The 20,080-nt window shown below is 38.4% G+C and overlaps 1 protein-coding gene across 3 annotated transcripts in view; it reads right to left on the reverse strand.

Moving 5' to 3' along the window:
* The window catches only part of LOC122663433 (structural maintenance of chromosomes protein 6B-like), a 123,150-nt gene that overhangs the window by 64,518 nt on the left and 38,552 nt on the right, over window positions 1-20,080 (reverse strand). For all 3 annotated transcript variants that reach the window (XM_043859149.1, XM_043859155.1, XM_043859156.1), the window contains 5 exons: window positions 17,088-17,222; window positions 9,778-9,854; window positions 9,587-9,662; window positions 5,564-5,638; window positions 2,741-2,845 (listed from right to left, as the gene is read on the reverse strand). In XM_043859149.1, coding sequence (XP_043715084.1) covers window positions 2,741-2,845; window positions 5,564-5,638; window positions 9,587-9,662; window positions 9,778-9,854; window positions 17,088-17,222 — 468 coding nt within the window. The remainder of the gene's footprint in view (window positions 1-2,740; window positions 2,846-5,563; window positions 5,639-9,586; window positions 9,663-9,777; window positions 9,855-17,087; window positions 17,223-20,080) is intronic.

The following is a 20,080-nucleotide window of genomic DNA, read 5'->3' on the forward strand; positions in this document are numbered from 1 at the left end:
GCAATAGCCAAATAGTAAGGAATGATGGCAATTCTGTAAATATGTGAAAGTTTAGATGACCAATGGCAGAATTGAAAATAAACAGAAATTTATAATAGGATGGCAATATCATAATTTAAGCATAATCTAAAAGGCTATTGGGTAGAAATAATGGGAGGACACAGATAGAATTTGATTTATAGATTTAGGACTCACTTGGAAGACAAACAAATTAAAGGATAGAAGGGGTTAATGGCATTATGGAAGGGTAAAATTGGAAAGTAGGTAATAAAAGTAAAAGAAATAAGAATCGTGGGATGAGGCTTTCTTCTTCAACCTTCAGCCACGAACAAGCACCAGCGGAAAGAAGAACAACTCAGATCGAAAGATCTTCCACAACAGACCTCAGTTTGACCTGAAATTTCAGATATAGAGTCGCAATTCCAGGCCATATTAAACCCAGGTGGTAGTTCTTACAATCAGCAAGCTGGGAGCTCAATTGGGAAACCTGCAACAGAGCTTGGCAGTAAACCAGAATCAGATCTGATTTCTGGTAAGAACTGTCAAACATAGAGCAAAATCAAAACTCCAGACTGTATGGGGTGAATCGTTTCTATGGCAGGAATGTTTCCTTACAATCTCACACTATTCTGAAGAGAAACAGTAGAGATCGATGCCAACACCTGGGCTGCAAATCATGTTAGGCAGAACAGGGTATCTGTAGTGAAGGGATATAATAAGAAATAAAAGGAAAGAAGAAGAAGAAGACAACGAACGAGCAATCAACCCACAAGAGGTTTCAACCAAACGAATTAATTCATTCTTTAAAATCTGATCCTTCGTTGATTACAAGCTAGTATTTAAAGAAAATAAAACTCCTAATCGTAATCTAAAACTGAAATAAATTCCTAATGCAATTTTATCACAATCCTAATCCAATTCTATCACTAATTAATCTATTAAAATTAAAATAGACGATTACAAGATAAATCCCAACTAATAAAAACCCTAATGCAGCTATGGAAAGCTCGGTTCTATCTTATGCAGGTCGTCTGGAGCCCTCATCAGATCAGTGCTTCAATGTTGCTACATTTATCAGAAAAGAGTTTTTTGCCTCCCCAAGGCCATCATTAAGGCAGTAGAGTCTATTATGTGCGCCTTCCTTTGGAAAGGAGTGGATTCAGCCAGATTTCTCCACCCCAAGAGTTGGTCCTCTGTTTGCCTCCCAAAATCTGAAGGGGGTCTGGTATTAGAAGAATTAAAGATGTTAATCTTCCTAGTTCTCTCAAGCTTATTTGGAAGTTTCTCACCAACAAAGGCAGCATCTGGTGCTCTTGGGTCTACGCTAGGCCTCTCCATAGAGACTCCATTTGGACGGTTAGCCCTGCTTCCGATTCTTCTTGGGTCTGGCGTAGAATTCTTCAAGTGAGACACATTGCCATAGATGCCATCTTGTGCAAGATTGACGATGGCCTCTCCATCATCTCTAGAGGTACCTGGCCCCCCTTCCCTCCCCCCCCCCCCCATCCTCCTCTGGTCACAGCGGCAGAGGTGACACTATTATTTGGCTCCCTTCTCCCTCAGGCAGGTTCAGCTCTCACTCAACTTGGGATATGGTTAGACACAATGGGACTCCCTGTCCTTGGTACAAAGTTGTCTGGTTCAAAGGGCACATTCCTCGTCAGTCTCTCACCTCTTGGCGTGCCCTCTCCAACTGCCTCCCGACTCAGGCTTTCCTCATCCTCCAGCACATTCAGGTCTCTCCTCAATGCTAACTCTGTCAGAATGGGCAACAAGACACAGACCACCTATTCTTCTCCGACCCCTTTGCTTCCTCCATTTGGAAAAGAGTTTTGAGCTCTTGCTGGCTGGCCAGAAGAAGCCCTCTCCCCCTTCATTGCAAATGGGTATAGATAGATATGACTTTTGGAGGGAAATCAATTTGTGATTCTGTTGGCAAGCTTGCATTTTGTGCCGCTATCTCTCACATTTGGATGGAGCGAAATCATAGAAGATGGACATCCAACTCCCATTCTCTAAATAAGATTTGGAATGCCAGCTCCTTTGATGTCTCCTCTAAAATTGGTTCGCTTCCCCATGCTCTTGTAAAGGATTCTCCAAGGAACAAGCTCATTGTTGTATCTTGGGGTCTTCCTATTTCCATTTTGCAGCCGGATTAGCTCTCGGTTTGTTTGTTTTTCCTTTTCTTTTCTCGCTTGCCCTAGGGCCTGTATATCCCCCCTCCGTTCTTCGTAATATAATTTTTATTCATCCAAAAAAAAAACCCTCATAAATAAATATCCTACTGAACCCAAAGACCCAATTGAACCCGGTTTGTCTTGGTTTGGGTCAAACGGCTTCGACCCGGCCCATGGAACAGCTCCTGCATCATTTAGAAGGAAGGAAACTACACAATAGGATTTGCATAATTGTTTTCTCTTACTGGAAACTTTCTGATCATGGAATAATATTCGGGGGACTCTCAGTTCCCTCATGTTGAAAGGATCCAGAGTGATATAAGTGGGGCTTATCTTGTGAATTCAAGGAAGACCGTCACATGAGGATGACAAACTTTCAATCTTTTACATCAGGTGGAGTGTACAGAATGGGTTACACTTTTTTGTTCAAAGTTTTTATGTGAAATTAGCAAACTTTACAGAATTCCTCACCATTAACCATTCAGAGGGAAAAAGGAAGGGAAATACACAGAAAGCAGAGGTCAACATATTCATGTAATAAAAGTATCTATTGAAATACTTACCAGATGAGCACCAATTGGACCAATAGGAGGCCTTGTAAATCTTCTATGATATTTTTCAATCACACGTAAAAGACGAATTACTATCTCTCCTCCAAAAGCTGTTACCTGTTGAAGAGGAAATGTTGCTATGACAGCTGAAAACGTCAAACACTAAGGAAGATAAAGGAATACCCCAAAAAAAAATTTGTATTAAACTGCAGATACTACTAAATATGCACAAATAGAAGCATGTCCACATACACAGAAATAAAGTACCAGCAGCAGTACCAGAGGAAGAAGACCAGATCAGTTCAAAATTGACGGCCAGCCGAAGAGTTCTATTTTGAGACTATTAAGTCAACTAAGGATTAGAGAGTGATGTGATTATGAGTCCTTTGAGTCAGTTCTACAATTTCAAAAGGCCTTCATGTATGTAACACACCCTGCATCAGTTAAGCATGATTTAAATAATAAAATTGATGTTTTCCTTTTCAAAGAAATTTAGAGTTATTCAGCTTTGCAAACATGGATAAAGGCTCTTCCTCTGGCCTACTGCTTTCTTCTTCACTTCTTCTAGTTCTGAATTCTACTACAAATCAGGTACTATGTCTTCTCTTCTACTATAATACTTTCCCTAACTATCATTACTTATACCAATCTATGGTACCCTGTTTGAGATCAAATGGTGGACATTCTCCCATATATTAAAACTCAAGGGCGAGTTTTTTCCAACATTGGGGGAATTCGTGCAATTAAAACTAACCAATTGGTCTTGCCGTCTTGGTAAAGTTAGTATACGAAATCAGTAGTCAAGTTAGTGCTTTAGATTAGGAAACTTGATAGCTTTTAAGAGTGTTCTGTTTTTAAGTCTTTTAAGTCCAGTCCTAATAATGCTTATTAGGAGTCCTTTTATAAGTCATTTTAGGAATTTCAAAAGGTTTTATACCTGTAATACCCTCTCATCAGTTAAGCATAATTTGAGTAATAGTTTGAAGTATTTTCAAGAGTTTTTGAGCTATTGAGCTCTGCAAACATTGGTGAAGTCTCTTCTTTTGGCCTATGGCTTTTTTCTTCTCATCTTCTTCTACTATTCTTCTCCTCCTCCTACTCATTATTACTTATTCTAACCTGTTGTACCCTTGTCATAGTTGTCCAAGCGCCGTCTAGGCATCTTGTTGGTGTCGCCTTTGACGTCTTCCCCCCCCCCTCCAGCACCTTGGGTCGCCTAGACACCATGACAACTATGACCCTTGTTCTAAGTCAATTTTCAGATTGCATTCTTCATCAATATCATTTATTTTACTTCAAATTTCACATAGTAGTTTATGATCTTGTTCTCTCTAAAATTCTGGTTCAGATTCTTAAAGAATACCAGTTATCATAGAACCGTAGAAGAAGATGTCGTCCACAGAAGACAATCCAATGATTTGTTTCCCAAGTGATTCCGGCATTGATGTGGTGAAACATCGAAGATGAAAGCTCAAAATAGCAAGTTCCAGCTTCAAAATTCAAAATGGTACAAACCAGAGAGGTCTCAATCGAAATTCCGACCGAGACTGACAAGTTTTAGCCTTTTTATACTTGGGCTTTATAACATCTTTCCGAAATTTCGTCGAAATGTTACAAACAATTGAAATTTCGACATCTCGCCGAAATTTCGACCGAAACATTGTCTTTTTTCATTTCAAATTCCCATTTTGTTTCGGCTCAACCGAAATTTCCATGATTTCGACGAGATTTCGTCTAGATTTTGCACTGAAATTCCTACCCAACCCACCAGCCATACCCGTATATGCTCCCAGAGGCGTCGTATCACAGTGGATCAATGGGTAGTTTTTCACACTTTGATGACCCATATCCTAGGACAGGTTACCTTCAGTATGTTGATGATGCAATTTACATGGAAACTGTGGAGGACTATACTCGTTTCTTCTCCCAGACTATGATGTGGCATTCATATGTCCTACAATCAGAGGAAAATGCACGTCGGATCCATCGGACTATGACTGGTATCGATTCTGGATGGCGGAGTAATTATTATTAGTAGATACTTGACTTGTATTATGAGAGTATATTGATGTCATCCAAATTATGTACTTAATATTATGAGTCATTGACTCTATGTTTGAACGATTTACTTGTTTAAATTGCTTATTATGTCCTCCAGTACTTAAACAACGTGTAATTATACATTAGGATTCGACTGTATACTGCCAATCAAGGGTGCAAATCCAAAACACCACTTTGGGTGATTATTTTTGCAATATGAACATTTACATGTGTTTATATAGCCTAAAATAGGGTTTCCATGAAGTTTCAGGCCTTAATTTGGCCCAAAACCAACCGAAATCTTGCACAAAAAATACCAAATTTCGGTGTCTCGGAAATTTCGGTCAGGCCGAAATGGCCTGCCAAAACGAGATTTAATACTATGTGTAGAAGCATTAGGACTTCTCTACATTAGAGTAGACCCTCGAACTGAGTTCTAACTTGTTCTGATCTGCCTGTTGTGAGTTACAATTTTTCTCCTATTTCTAGCCTATGTTCTCTGCTTCTGTGATCCTGTATGTACTATACCCTTGCTGGACTTTCTAGTTCAAGATTAGCCTACATCAAATCTGTTTAACTTTAGTTGCTGAAGTTTCTCGGATTCCTTATCTTGTGATTATGCTCTCTATTCTTCTATTAGAATTATCTTGTTAAAAGTCTAGAAACCATTACACCATTTTTCACATTCTTACATATATGCAAGTCACAAGTGCAATAGTGTTCACTGTAGAATATATTTTGTCTCATATTGAAGTAACAATTTGGATAACAAAACAACATTTAGTAAAATCAGACCTTGTTCGTTTGATTTTGCTGAAGTTCACGGATGCGAGAATGGGTTTCACGATGCTTTCTGTCACAACCCTGAATCTGGAGAAGTTAAACAATAAATAATTCATTTAAGATAAAAGCAAAACCTCCAAAATTCTGTGTCAAATCATGATTTCCAAAACTATTACCAGATTCCAATGATTTCAACAAATATTTTGATCACACCAAGGGGACAATTAGTCTACATATTGAAATCCAATTCCATGAAATCCAGTCAAAACAAACAACATAACTTGAACTTTAAATATCTTAACTAGGAATAAAGAAAAGGGAAAAACAATGAACAATGAAATTTAAAAGTCGTTCAAGTTCTAAAACAAAAGAAGGAAATTTAGTCTACCAAAAATACATGAACCCAGCTGCAAAATTAACATGTTGGGAAGGCAAACATGATGCAAGCGGGTGCAATTGGTCCCTTTGACCAATCATAAGATAAAGTAGAATGACATTCAAATTGCTTCTAATAAGATTAACCAGAATGTTGATCACATAATAAACCAGAATGTTGAACCCATAAATAGAAACTAGAAACAACAAAAAAAAAGGGGGAATTGATCTCCTTAATTAATATGGAAAGGCCGACAATATCGGTGAATAAACAGCTAGGGAGATGAAGGGGGTGAAAAACATTTATTTAATGGAATCAAAACTTTGACCATAATGAGATATGATTCTAGAAGATTGAATTAGCATACAAAAAGGTGCTAACTGGTGACTTATATCAAAGGAGATGGCAACAAGGGTTTCTTTCTCCTAATTTGTGTTTCAGGAGCAAACAAGACAGTGAGCCAACCAACCAACTTTCCATACTGTGATCTTTGCTGAAAGGGTTTGGCACCAGTCGATGAGTTATGTTGGAATTGACACCAGGAACCTTTTGGTGAGAGATTTAGTAAAAAGTAGAAATAAACTGAAACCGGGGTAAATCTAGTGGCAGGTCATCCCACCAGAACCCCAAACTTGGAATCAAACCAAGGCTTCCTGGAATCACCCGCAGGGATCCTACTGAATCACCACATCAGGGAGCATTCTAAATCACCACAGAACCAAAGGATACATTCACTAAATTCGTATGCAGGGTGGTAGCTCCAGACAAACTTTTATAAAAGATTCAAAACAAACTCAAACTAAGCTTAAAACTCCTCTAGCCAATAGCTTGCTATGAAGGTAGTATGAACTGACTAAAACTCTAAACCTCAGCATAAAATAAAGGAAAGCAGCTTAAAACAAGGTTGGACTCAGAGACCTAATCCAGCCCAACTAAAAGACTTCAATGACAAGTAAAAATAAGTAATAGAACTCCAACAAGACTCCACAACTTAAGTAATTAATAAATCTGGTATTGACTCCTCCTACCCATATTTTAGGCCCATTAAAGCAGTCCACTGCAATAGAAACCCATTGGACCAAAGCATAGTTGTCAAGGCATCACTTAGGCAACGCCTAGGCATCCAGGCGACTTTGTCTGGATTGGAGCCTTGCTGTTGTCGCCTTAATTTTTTCCCCCCCTTGACTGCTTTGGTTCACCTAGGCACCGAGACAACTATGGACCAAAGGCTCAATGTGTATAGAACCCAACCCAAGGCTTGTTACCACTAAAATAAGTTACTTCTGTGTTTTATCTGCATCGGGAATATTCCCATGGAGAGTACTTTTTTTGGTGAATAAATATATTACCAAACCCCAGGAGGGGGCCGGGGGGGAAAAGAGGGGAGAGCGGAATATACATAGGGGAGAGAAAAGGGGGGGGAGAGGAAGCACAGAATCAGGCCATCCTTAAGAGGTTGGAGGCCGCAAGAGAGACATGTCTAAGCCCCAGGTAACAACAATATGCCTGTTCCTTGGGGAGTCACAAAAAGGTTTATGGAAGCAAAAGGTGAGCTTGGTGGAGACATCAAAAGAGATGGCTTTCCAAATCGAATCAAAGGAACGAGACTTGGAAGTCCATCTTCTAAGATTCCTTTCCATCCAAATGTGATATACAGTAGAGCCAAAGACTAGCTTTCCAACCGTGTCACAGATAGTTCTGCCTTAGAAGGTCTTGACCACCCATTGCCATTCTCTATCAAAGGATAAGTGTCTCCTACAATGGGGCCAAATGGACAAGAGAGCTTTTTTCCATGGACAGTACTTCATTTTCCAATTTTTTGGAGCTTGTACAAAGAGAAAACTCTAGATTGTCTGAATAAATTGTGGTGATTGACAAGATTAAAAGAAAACTTGCACATTGTGTAGCAGCAAGTGATCTAATCGAAGGTGTTAGAGAAATACCAGTATATCAAAGTGGAGTTTTTTGACACATTATAGAGCAAAAAAGATCGAAGTTGTTGCTATGTGGCACGATTTAATGAAAGAAACAATCAAGTTGAACTTTGGCAGAAGCTCTCTAGGGAACCTAGGACCTTCGGGCATTAGTAGTCTCTCCAAACATTAGGATGAATCTGCAGTAGGGTCATCTTCAGGACCAATTAAAGAAGGTTATGCCACTTGACTGGAACTTTTTCTCTGAAAAGTGGACTTGGAAATGGCCATATCTAGAGGTACTAGTCAAGTCATTGTGGAAGGATACTCTGCTACTGTTTAAATGGATGAGATGTGCTGACAATGATCCAAGGAGGTACTTTCACGGTATTAGATTTATTCTAATTCTTGCAGCCCAGCTGAATCGCTCATTCAATTGGATGCAGAGACTGATGAACCAGGAAGTCCATGACTTTGCCAAGCAAGGGGTTATCAGATATTTATGTACCTTGGGTGAAAGCCTTCCTAAGTAGATTGTGTTCAGTCATGGCCTTTTTTATTTTGTTTTGGGGGTGAATTAATCATTTTTGCCACCTTGGAGGCAATATTATTACTTACATTCATCTTATGAAGCGTTTGTTACTTATCCAAATAAAAATGGTTAAAGAAAATGGAAGACGGGTTTATTAATAACTCACAAAACCAAGTTCTTGGCTCTAAAAGACTCTTATTCTCTCTTCGAGATGTGGTACAATTTGTCCTTGCATGAGCAGGAAAGGCCTGGGGTATAGATTATGTGTAACTTTTGGCAGGTCAGGATTTCGGAGCACTCATCTTCTACTCATATGGTTCTACATAGTGAAAATTAAAAAAGATATATATCGAAGGGTATTTTGTAAGCCGAATTCTGAGCAAGAGGGATTCCTGTCATAGATGTTGTGGGTTGAGGTTCCTATTGTTGGACTGGCCAATATAATTTTGCGAGCTTTCTCTTTTTCTATTCATTTCAGCATTAAATCTTGACAAGTCATTAAAAAATAAATTGGCATCGCTAGCATCTGCCTCAACAGGTGCCTTACTTTCATGATGAAATTGGCCAATAGTTCAAGCATAGTTGTCAAGGCAATAAATAGGCGTCCAGGCACCTTAGTCACCTTGGACACCTTGCTCGCCTAGTCGGATGCCTTGGTCTCCTGGGAGGGCACCTTGGACTCCTTGGTCACCTTGTTGGTTTCGCCTTTTGTCTAGGCCCCTTCCAACACCTTGGGTCGAGTAGATGTCGTGACAACTATGAGTTCAATAAAAAATTGTAGATCTAGGTCTCACTACTGAAAATAGCTCTAACTTGACCGATTCAACTTATAAAAATAATATACCAAGGTTAAAGAATTGAAAGGTGCACCGGACAAAGCCTGACTTTGAGCTTAGGCAGGCTTGTGCACTGATTGGCCCTACATTCCTACAATTCTCTCAGGCAAAACTCATCCAAGTGTACCCCTGGCAATAAAATCTAATGGGCACATACCACTAACATTAAGAAACATATTTCCCCAAAAAATAAAAGAAAAAAGAAACAAAGCCATTGGAAAAGACAATAAAGCAACAGCTGCAACATTAGACTAGCAAAGGCAATCCTGTAAATGTTAGATGAAAATAATAGGTCTAAACATCATAGAATTCAGTAGCATATTCCCATAAACATTCAAATCACAAAATTATCCAATTAAGCTCAGAACATGAGCACACCTGCTCGCCATATTCCTTGCATTCATTAGTTTTCCTTGATAGTGCTTCGGATAGAACATCCTCCTCTTCCTTCCACCTGAAATAGGTCTTTTACTAAGATGCAGACAATTTTACCACGAATGGCAAGGCAAATCAAAAACAGATGCATTAGGAATGCAAAACCTAAGAAAAAAAAAGAATCAACAAACAACCTTTGAAAACATAAATAAGCAGCATCAGCCTCATCTTGGAGTCCCTTCAAATGTTCTTCCCTCTTGCTTTCTTCAGCCTTTGGAAAATGGTTGGAGGGTAAAATAACAAGATGGAGAAATTAAATTCTTACTGACCATAATCAAATTAACATGCTCATATTCAAAAGAGTGACAATAAACATACCCACAATTAAAAGAGTTTCTCATTTCAATGGGAAACTGAGAAGCGACAATGAGGTGGGTGATCCAAAACACGAGTAGCATTATGTTTTAGGACAGGAATCCCTTAATTATTTGTGCTTGTCTGTTACTCAATTTCTTAGTTTTTTATCTCTATAGTTGTGGGTTAGCTCTTGTAGCTTCTTCGTTCTCGGAGTAATGTGCTCGTCTACTACTGAACTTACTTTACCTTTTTCAATAAAGTGATTTATCCCAAAACAAAGGTGTGATTTTTCTAATGAGATATGCTCTCCACAAAGCAAGGTCCAAGGTTGATTTTAAAGAGGAACAATTCATATATTTAATGAAACAACAGGAAATGTTAAAATAATTGCAACCTCAAGATTCAAAAAGCAAAAAAAAGAGAAAATCATGTATTACAAGAGATTAACAGGTACTAAAGGCATAATGTAAGTTTCATATATATAAAAAACAACCAAAAAAAAAGAGGCATAATGTAAGTTCTGAGGTGGAGAAAAATAAGTAGTCTAGTTTTCAGATTCGAAGTCATATTGGTAACACTTACACATCTATGAGAAACAGCCCAAATCAAAATGTAATGAAAGACCTACTTTTATTTTTTTCTGAACAAAATCAGTTTTACAACTTTCTTCCAAAGCTTGAGATCAAAATATATTAAGAAAGTTTCACTAAATTTCAAAACATATACATAAACCATCTTACTGTATTGAAAAGAGAATCATCCATTTGGTATTCCCTGTTTCCATACCTCAATTAGATGGGTTCTCTATAACCATCTAAACACAAAGGAAGGAGTAAAAGCTATCTATAAGATAGCTAAAATGAAGAAAAGGAAGAGTAGAGATTTCGACCATGTTAGATGTATTAAAAGTGACAATGGTAAGCGCTTGTATGGGATGAGAACATTATGAAGAGATGGAAAGAGTATTTTTTGTCCTACTAAATGGAGATGTTGTAATATGGGTACAAGGGTATTTTTATATTATCTTATCCTTTAGGGGTATTCTTGTATTTGTACCTATTCTAGAATATTCTCTAGTCTATTATAAATAAAGTGGGTTGTGGTCATAATAATACAAACCATTAACCCTAATTCCATCATGGTATCAGGGCTAGGATCAACATTGGGATCCAAACCCTAATGCCATTGAATGCCAAAACCCTAGCACCACCAACCTTCTAGCGCTTCCAACCTCTCAGCATCACCACCCTCTAGAAGTCTAGAACCAGTGCCACCGCCCTCCAGTACCAGCACTGCCACCTCCCATTCCCTTTCTCGGTTCTGCCTCTCTCACCTCTCGCTCTCTCTTTTTCATTCCGCCTCTCTCTCTCCTCTCGGTTCTTCACCTACCACCACCACTAACTTCTAGTGCCTCCACTACCACTCAGCTCACCTTCTTTCCCACCCTCGGTGGTGATTTCACCCACCGAGGGCCCCTCTTTTTGGTGTTTGTATGAGTTTTTGAGAGATCTCAAGTTTTTTTTTTATCTTTCAGAGATCTTATGTGTGTTGGTTAATATCTGGAATCGGTCGATTTTATGGTTTCAGCAATGCTCTATTGGTATTAGAACACTTGTGTTCGTGTTTTGTTCTAACCAGCAGCTATGTCCGATGTTACTACCACATCGAACTCTCCCGACAGTTCTAGTGATCGCAGCTTTCCTCCGTTCTCTATTTGCTCCATTAAATTGGATGGGAACAATTATCTGATGTGGTCTCGTTCATGCTTCCTCTCTATAGCTTCTTGTGGCTTTTCAGGCTACCTTACAAGGGACGCTACAAAGCTTGTTGATGTTGGTCCTTCTCAGAACAAATGGAATTCGGACAACTATCTGGTTATGTCCTATGTTATCAGTTCGATGAACCCTAATATTGCATGGGATTATCTCTTACTGGATTCGGCGGCCAAGATATGGAAAGCAGCCAAAGATACCTACTCTCAGGTCAGCAATGATGCCCAGGAAATGAATTCCAGAAGAAGATCCACGACACAAAACAAAAAGAGATGACATTATCCCAGTACTACCCTGAGTTGTGAAGTATGTGGCATGAACAAGGTTTAAAGTATCGGTATCAGGTATCGTATCAGAAGGGTGATTTTAAGAGACGTATCATATTGTATTGTATCAGAGATATGTATTGTATGCTAAAAATACGCATGGAAATGGTCAATATACACATAAAAATACACTTTTGGAGCAAAAAAACAATATATAGCATGTGTCGTGCATAAACACTGAAATGGAGAACAACGTATAATGAGACAAGAAACTTTCATTGATTTGAGTACATATCCTTGCAAATGAACAAGTTTTGATGCATCAACTAGCTTAGTTTTACCTAAATCTATCGATTTATAGCATAAAATAGGATTAAAAACCATTATTTATATTTTTAACACAAAGATCATGTTTTTCTGAAACCTACCTTTTTCTGCAAAATCTGCTTTTTCTGTGAGAAACTCCTTCAATCTCTCATCTCAAAAACAAAATCAAAGTCTGATAGTCACATGTGCCTTTAATTGTCATATCAACATGTATCGGTTGGTGTCGACCATATCGGTCTGTATCGAGCTGTGTCGACCAATACATACTGATACTCAAAGAGCTCTTTAACGTACATATCATAAGTGTCGGACCGTATCGGCCGATACAATACAATACCAATCAAGACACACCATTTTTCTATAAAAAAGCTGTAATGGTACCGACCGATACTGATACGTATCGGTCAATATCATAGTTGTCACGGCGTCACGGTGATCCAAGTCGGTGGAAGGGTGTCACGTCGATATATCGACATGTCGCCCGCCATGGCATTGCCATGGCGAGCATGTCGACCATGTTTAATTTTTTATTTTCTGTATTTTTAATGTCATTTAGTATGCTATAATATATGTCCTATAACATCAAAAATCAACATGAAAGTGTACTACACTACTACTAATATACTATGCCACTATGGTTTAATTCATGAAAGTGTAACTAATATCCATCAGTGTTTATGAAAGTATGAAAAATTGAAAATATAGACTAACCTGTCAAATAATTGAAAGCAATAGTAAAAATCAAATGATAGGCTAACCTGTTTACTGAAGCTTGATAGCAATAGTCTTTCTTCAGTGTGTGTGATTTGGAGCAAAGCATCTAAGCTATTAAATGGTTTAAAAAAAAAATAATTAAATCTAACTTTTATATGTACAAATATCGACCGATATGCCAACATATCGTGGTATGGCGTGGCGTCGCCATGGAAGCCATATCGAACGATATATTTACATCCACCATGGCGTAGCTCGATATGCCACCTCTCCCAGCGCCAGGACGCCATGGCGACGCCATGACAACTATGGTCAATATCATATCGGCCGATACTTTAAACCATGGGCTCCTGTTCCACGGATGCCATGAAGTTCACCAAACGGGAGGACAAGCTTTGCCAGTACGTTTTTTTGGCTGGCCTGAATATTGAATTTGATCATATTCAGGCTCATGATATGAGTCATGATCCTTTTCCAGCTCTAGAGCAGGCGTATGTTATGGTTCAATCTGACGGCAGCCATCGTACTGCGATGTTTCAACCTGTTTCACAGGATCGATCTACACTTTTTTCGGGTTCAAGATCTTATTCCTATGGAGGGACTCCACGTCTCAGTGATCGATCTAGTTCTAACTTCTAACAAGGGGACCTATTAAATGTGAGTATTGGGGAAGGAACGTCACACCAAAGAATATTGCTGGAAGCTCCATGGTCGACCTGCAAATGGCAAAGGTCGTGGTCGTGGTCGTGGCTGTGGCACGGGATCGGTTCAGGCACACCAAATTGAGACTGCTGATGTTGCTCCCATAGAGGCGCCTCTCTTCCCAACGGATTTAATGACTCGGCTCCATCATCTCCAAAATTTGCCTAGCTCATCCTCACCATTGGCTTCCACGGATACCTCCTTGCGAGTGCCTACTGATTCAAATTTTGCCCACTTAGGTATTTCTATCGATGGCCGTTGTGCCTCTACTACCTCCAACCCTTGGATTATCGATTCAAGGGCCACCGATCATATGACTGGTTCTTCCCATTTGTTTTTTGAGTATTGTCCTGGTTCAGGAACGGGTAAACTTCAAGTTGTTGATGGTTCTCTCTCCTCTATCTCTGGAAAAGGATCTATAGAATGCTCTTCTTTATTCTCTTTATCTTCTATCTTGCATGTTCCCAATTTCTCTACTAATCTTCTCTCCATTAGTAGTCTCACTAGGGATTTAAATTGCTAAGTAACTTTTTTTTCCTTCCCATTGCGTTTTGCAGGACTTGGTGACGGGGCCAATGATTGGCAGTGGTAAAGTGGTCAATGGCTTATAATTGCTTGATTCTGCGTTTTCATTTTCTTCAGCATTGACGACACAAGCTCCAGCTGGCTCCTTTGCAGCTACTTTAACCGATTTATATAAGTGGCATCACCGTTTGGGCCACCCAACTCTTAGGACTTTAGCCGTGATTTTTTCTGGTTTATTTAAAAATTGTAATCTGAACCTTTCTTTTTCTTTTTCTTGTTCTTTTTCTTTCGGTGGTTTGTTACTTTTATTGATTGTCATACCAGAACTACTTGGATTTATTTATTGCATCAAAAGAGCAAAGCTTTCCACTGATTTCATCTCTTCCATCAGATGGTTGAAACCCAGTTTGATGCGAAGATCAAAATCCTTCACACGGATAATGGGAGAGAATATGTTCATGGGTCTTTTTAATTGCATCTTCATGATCATGGCATTCTCCATCAAACCAGTTGAGTTGACACCCCAAGGGTGTGGCCAAACGCAAGAATTGGCATTTGTTGGAGATAGTTCGGTCTTTAATGTTTCGAATGCAAGTTCCTGCACCCTATTAGAATGAGGCTGTTCTCACGGCTGCGTATCTCATCAATCGGATGCCTTCAGGTGTTTTGGACTCTCGTTGCCCATTGGAGCTGCTTCTAGGATCGTCCACCTTCATTATCCCTCCGAAGGTTTTTAGCTGTGTGTGCTTTGCTCGTAATCATCATCAGCATGGTAAGCTTGATCCACGTGGCATCCGGTGTATTTTCCTTGGCTGTTCGACGACTCAAAAAGGGTACAAGTGTTATAATCCTCCCTCTCGCCGTATGTTTGTCTTTGTGGATTTTGTGTTCCACAAGACCGAGGCATATTTTTCCACTGTCGCACCTCTTCAGGGGGAGTCCTCTTCAAGGGAAGATGTGCTTCTGATTGCTCGAATGCCAGATACGGTTCAGGTTCAGGAAGATACTGATATGGTTCCGGCTTAGGGGGAGCCCATGGTTTCTGCCCAAAGGGAACCCACGGTTTCTGCCCAAGGGGAAACCATGGTTTCTGCCCAGGGGGAGCCTATTTCTGCCCAAGGGAAACCCACGGTTTCTGTCCAAGAAAATCCCACAGTTCCATTAAAGGTCTTTGTTCGCTCCAAGTCCAAATGGCAGCAAGTGTTACCAGACTCGTGTCTCTATGAGTCCATTCGGTAGCAAGGGAAATTAAAGAGTAAGGAAGTAAAATTTTCAAACCTGAAAAAAGAAACTTTTGTAATGATTACCCCACATGATTGTATAAACTAGTTGAATTTCGAACCCAAGGGATGTGGATGCGAAGTGAAATTTAATAACCAAATATAATCATGTGGGGATAATGATTTGGAGCTAGTGATACAATCATGTGGGGTAATGATTCCAAAAGTTTTTTTTTTTAGTTCTTTTTGAAATTTTCACTTCCTTTCCCTTTAATTTCCCTTCCAACCAAATGGAGCGTACCAAGAATTTAACATTTGACACTAACTAGAATTCCAGAAACAGCTCAATAACCAACTTTTTTTAAAGTAATCTAAATAAGAAAGGGAAAAAAACAAAAAAGAATTAGAAAATTAGAGAGATAAAGACTCGACATCTAAACTATTAGCATAGCACCCATGGGAGGAAGACACTAATAGAAAATTAGGGATAGAGACTCGACATCTAAACTATTAGCATAGCACCCATAGAAGAAAGGTACCAACTACTTAAAACATTAACATTAATGATCTACTCGGTGAGCTTCATATTCCAGACCCTACAAGAATAAAAACCCATCATTAGTGAAACCCGAACTCAATAATCTCACTAGACGATGCTCCTGTATCAGTTCTCTACAAATTCTCTTCATTCAAGGTATGGACTTACACAGAAAAAATCATTTGATTACTGTGTTTTACATCAACAATGTCTTTGAGCTCTTTCTTAAATTTAAGGAAAACCTAAATTGTATCTGGATTACAATAGTAATCATTTATTACTGTTATACATGCCAATCTAAATATAGTTTGGTTTTTATTATGTTTTCAGCATCCAGAAAATTTTCTTCAGCTTATAAATCCTTCTCAAAAGTGGATTAAGATTTCCAGAATCCAAATCCTTGTTAGCCCCAGCATTTTTTTTATATGCATACCTGTTTCACGGTAATTATTACCAATGACTCAACGATATCATGTAACGTGTACTTCCTATTAACAATCTCAATCTCACTCAAAATTAGATTAATAACATATATCAAGATTATTCTTCTAGGCTATGTTTGGAACGTAAGAAATGGATAGAAAAGAAAGAAAAACATAATATGACAAAAGTAGTAATAAAAGTAACGATGAGTTTGTGTCTTTCTCTATCTTATTTTACAAATTTTTTCTTTTCTTTTATTTTCTTGCATTCCAAACATAATCTTATTTATCTAAAACTGCTTTTTAAAGTTGCTTTAACGTTTCACAATGTGAGAGTTCTTGATATCATCTCAGCCCGCACCATGTCAGCAAAGTATGTATGAAGAATGTCATAATAAGAATCCAGGTTCTCAAAAAGTGCATTCACCCATACAGATGTCTGCCACAGACACAGTAGTTAAACATGACAATTAGCATCATCCACCCTCTAGTAACAGCTCAAAAAATAAATGAAGGGGGTTCGGCATAAGCGTAGCTCAATAAAGCAATACAAGAGCAGATTGGAATAGTTGGAAAAATGAAGAAATTATAACAGCAGCCACAAGTACAAAATAACATAAAATAGAAAATTATTTTAGACCATTAAGCAAACAACAACCACCTGTGTATCTCGAGCATGTTCCTCTTGAAAGTCAGAAATTTGTCGCTCAAGTGACTCAGCTTGCTTGACCATCTTCTGAATAAAGTAATTTTTGCGATTGCGCTCATCATCTATCTCAAGCATCTTTTTTCTAGCCTTTTAAGAAAAAGAGGAAACATAAAAAATAGTGAGAGATGTCATAACTGCAGTGAAGTTGATGCAGAAAAAACACAATTGGGCTTATTTTAATGGAAATAAGATTTATGTTGAGCTATGTATGTATTTGGCCTTTGATCCAAAGTATTTTCATTGTAATGGGCCACTTTAATGGGTCTATAATAATATGAACAAAAGCTACGCCTATTCGGTAAGTGTATTTATTCCTTAATTCAATTGTTTAATGTAGGACTAGGCAACTGAGACGCTAACAACCAACTATCCCATATAGGATCACTAATACTGACAAACAGTAGATTGAACACTGGCTCTCACCAACAGAAAAGTATGTAACAGACCTAACAGCAGACTAATAAACTAGGTCTGTTGACACTTGTGTAACCACAGGTCTGATAAAAAGTACTGTCACTAAATACTTAACCACAGGAAACAAACAGCAACTTAAATCACTGCTGTCGGCACAACAGAAAAGACTTGTAAACCAGAAAATAGGATGGTGCAACAAAATAGCAACACTATCCAACTCAAATGGGGAAACCTTCCAATCGAAAGTAGGAAACTTAGGAAGGACTAACACTACAAAGTTCTAGCCAATTCTAACTTATTTAAATGCAGACTCAATTTGACCCAAAAAACTGAACCATACCCAAATTCAAAAATTATCCTTCCTTCCTTTGATCTACATCATTGTTATTAAGTGCTTTAGTTAAGCTGAATTAGGATTCTATAAGTCCAATTCTGTTTCGAGTCAGTTTCTTTCATTATTTTAGTTTCCTAGTCAGTTTATGTTACCTTATTAGTTAAGGATTGGTTTAGGCCTTTCCATTTTAGTATTTGAGTGTGTTTTTGAGTCTTCTATACAAGTTTGTAATGGGGTCCAGCCTCGTATAAGAATTTGATTAATGAAAATTTGGCTTGACCTTTTCATTATTTTGCGAGATTCAGATCTGCTATGAGATGTAGTGTTATATTGATGGGAAGCCAATAGTGGCTGGTGAGATTCCAGTTGAGGCTAGATGGGATGCTTAGTCACATCTTCTTCTTTTCCATTCTTCCTTTCTCCATCAATACTCAGTAAGATAAATTCACAATTCCTAATCTAACTGTCAGATTTATTTGATATTTTGATATCTTGTTTAATTGCCAAAGAACTGTTGTTAACCAGAATCTTACGCCTATCAGTACATTATTTTCTGAGATATCTGAGTTCCTAGTTTTTAGGATCTCAAGCTACTAATTCTGTAACAGTGCTGGTTCTTCAGATCCTACCATTAGATCAAGTCCATCTTTGAGAAGTTGTTCTTAATTATCAGACTGACTTTCGACCAGAATTTGAGCTACATGTGTTTATTTGATCTCAAGTTAAAAAATTTCTCTTGAATCTGATCATATAATATTCACAGTGATTTTGGTTTTCAATTGAATTTCTGAACAAAAACCCTTAACTTCTAGAAACCCATCAGCAGTCATAGTTTGAAAACTTGGATTTCAGTCTCGTATCGGCTTGACCGAAATATTGCCAAAACAGTACAACATTTTTTGCCTGTGAGTTTCGATTGCCCATTTCGTGGGGTAAACGGCCATATTAAGCTTCAATATTTTAAAGACCTTATTTTAGCCATATAAATTGTTGTAATATTGGTTCAAGGGTATATTAGTCCATTAGGATTTAGTTGTGTTGCCCTAAGGGTATAATTGTAACTTATACTTCATATGTCTTATTATAAATAAAGAGGGCTTGTGTCTCATTAAAATAAGTTAAATTCCCACATGGTATTAGAGCGAGAATCGACATTCGGATCTGAACCCTAATGACCTTGCTCATGAAACTCTAAACTCATTGCCGCCTCTCTCTCTAGCGCCTCCACCTTCTCTCTCCCTCTCGGTTTCAGCGCCACCACCCACCATCGACAACCTCTCTCTCTCTCTCTCTCTCTCTCTCTCTCTCTCTCTCTCTCTCTCTCTCAATTTTATCGCCAGCCATCGTCGGTCACTGCCGCCGCATCCTCTCTCAATGTCACCACCAGACACCACCTCCACCTTCTTCTACCGCCACCGCTACCACCTTGCTCTTCTTCCTTTTTTTCCCCTTGATGGTGATCTCTTTCCCACCAAGGGATCCCCCCCCATTCCTATGATCCAAATCTCCTTCTACAGTTTTTTGGAGATTTTTGTGGTACGATCCCTTTTTTTGTTCCATCTCTCTGTGATTAGAAACTATGTCGGACATGTTGATCGCATCTACTGGACAGGAAGAAGTAGTCCTACAGCGTGAATGCGACTTTCCTCTATTTATTATGAGTTCCATCAAATTAGATGGGAATAACCATAGAACTAAAACTCACAAGATCTCGCAAGATCTCGACGAGTTTCTCGGTTTTTCATGACCTCAAGACAAAATCTGATGCGATACGAAAAAGTTCCCCAACTCGAGCGAGATCTCGACCCAAACTCCTTTATATGAGCACCAGATCTCGACGAGATCTCGGTGGGAAATCTTGGTATACAGATACTTATTTATGCCAGAAACCAGGACAAACACTTATTTATGACTAATATCATTTAAGTAAAAGTTTTGTATTTGTATTTCATTTATTGTGCGTCACCAGGACAGACAACTTTGTTTTGAAAGCTTTCCAACAAGTCCAAGATTGCTTAAATCTGATTTATATTCAAGGAGTTATGTACCAATCTAACTTAATTTAGTGTGCGCGAATGCTGTCAAAATCGCTCTAAATGAAAATATTTTTTTGGACATCAAAACAAATGAATATTTTACAGCACTTTTGGTTTTTAGTAATGTTTTATCATATTAAGATTTATGGAATTTTTAGATT

This window comes from Telopea speciosissima, chromosome 1 (assembly GCF_018873765.1).
Source record: "Telopea speciosissima isolate NSW1024214 ecotype Mountain lineage chromosome 1, Tspe_v1, whole genome shotgun sequence".
Lineage (NCBI taxonomy): Eukaryota > Viridiplantae > Streptophyta > Magnoliopsida > Proteales > Proteaceae > Telopea > Telopea speciosissima.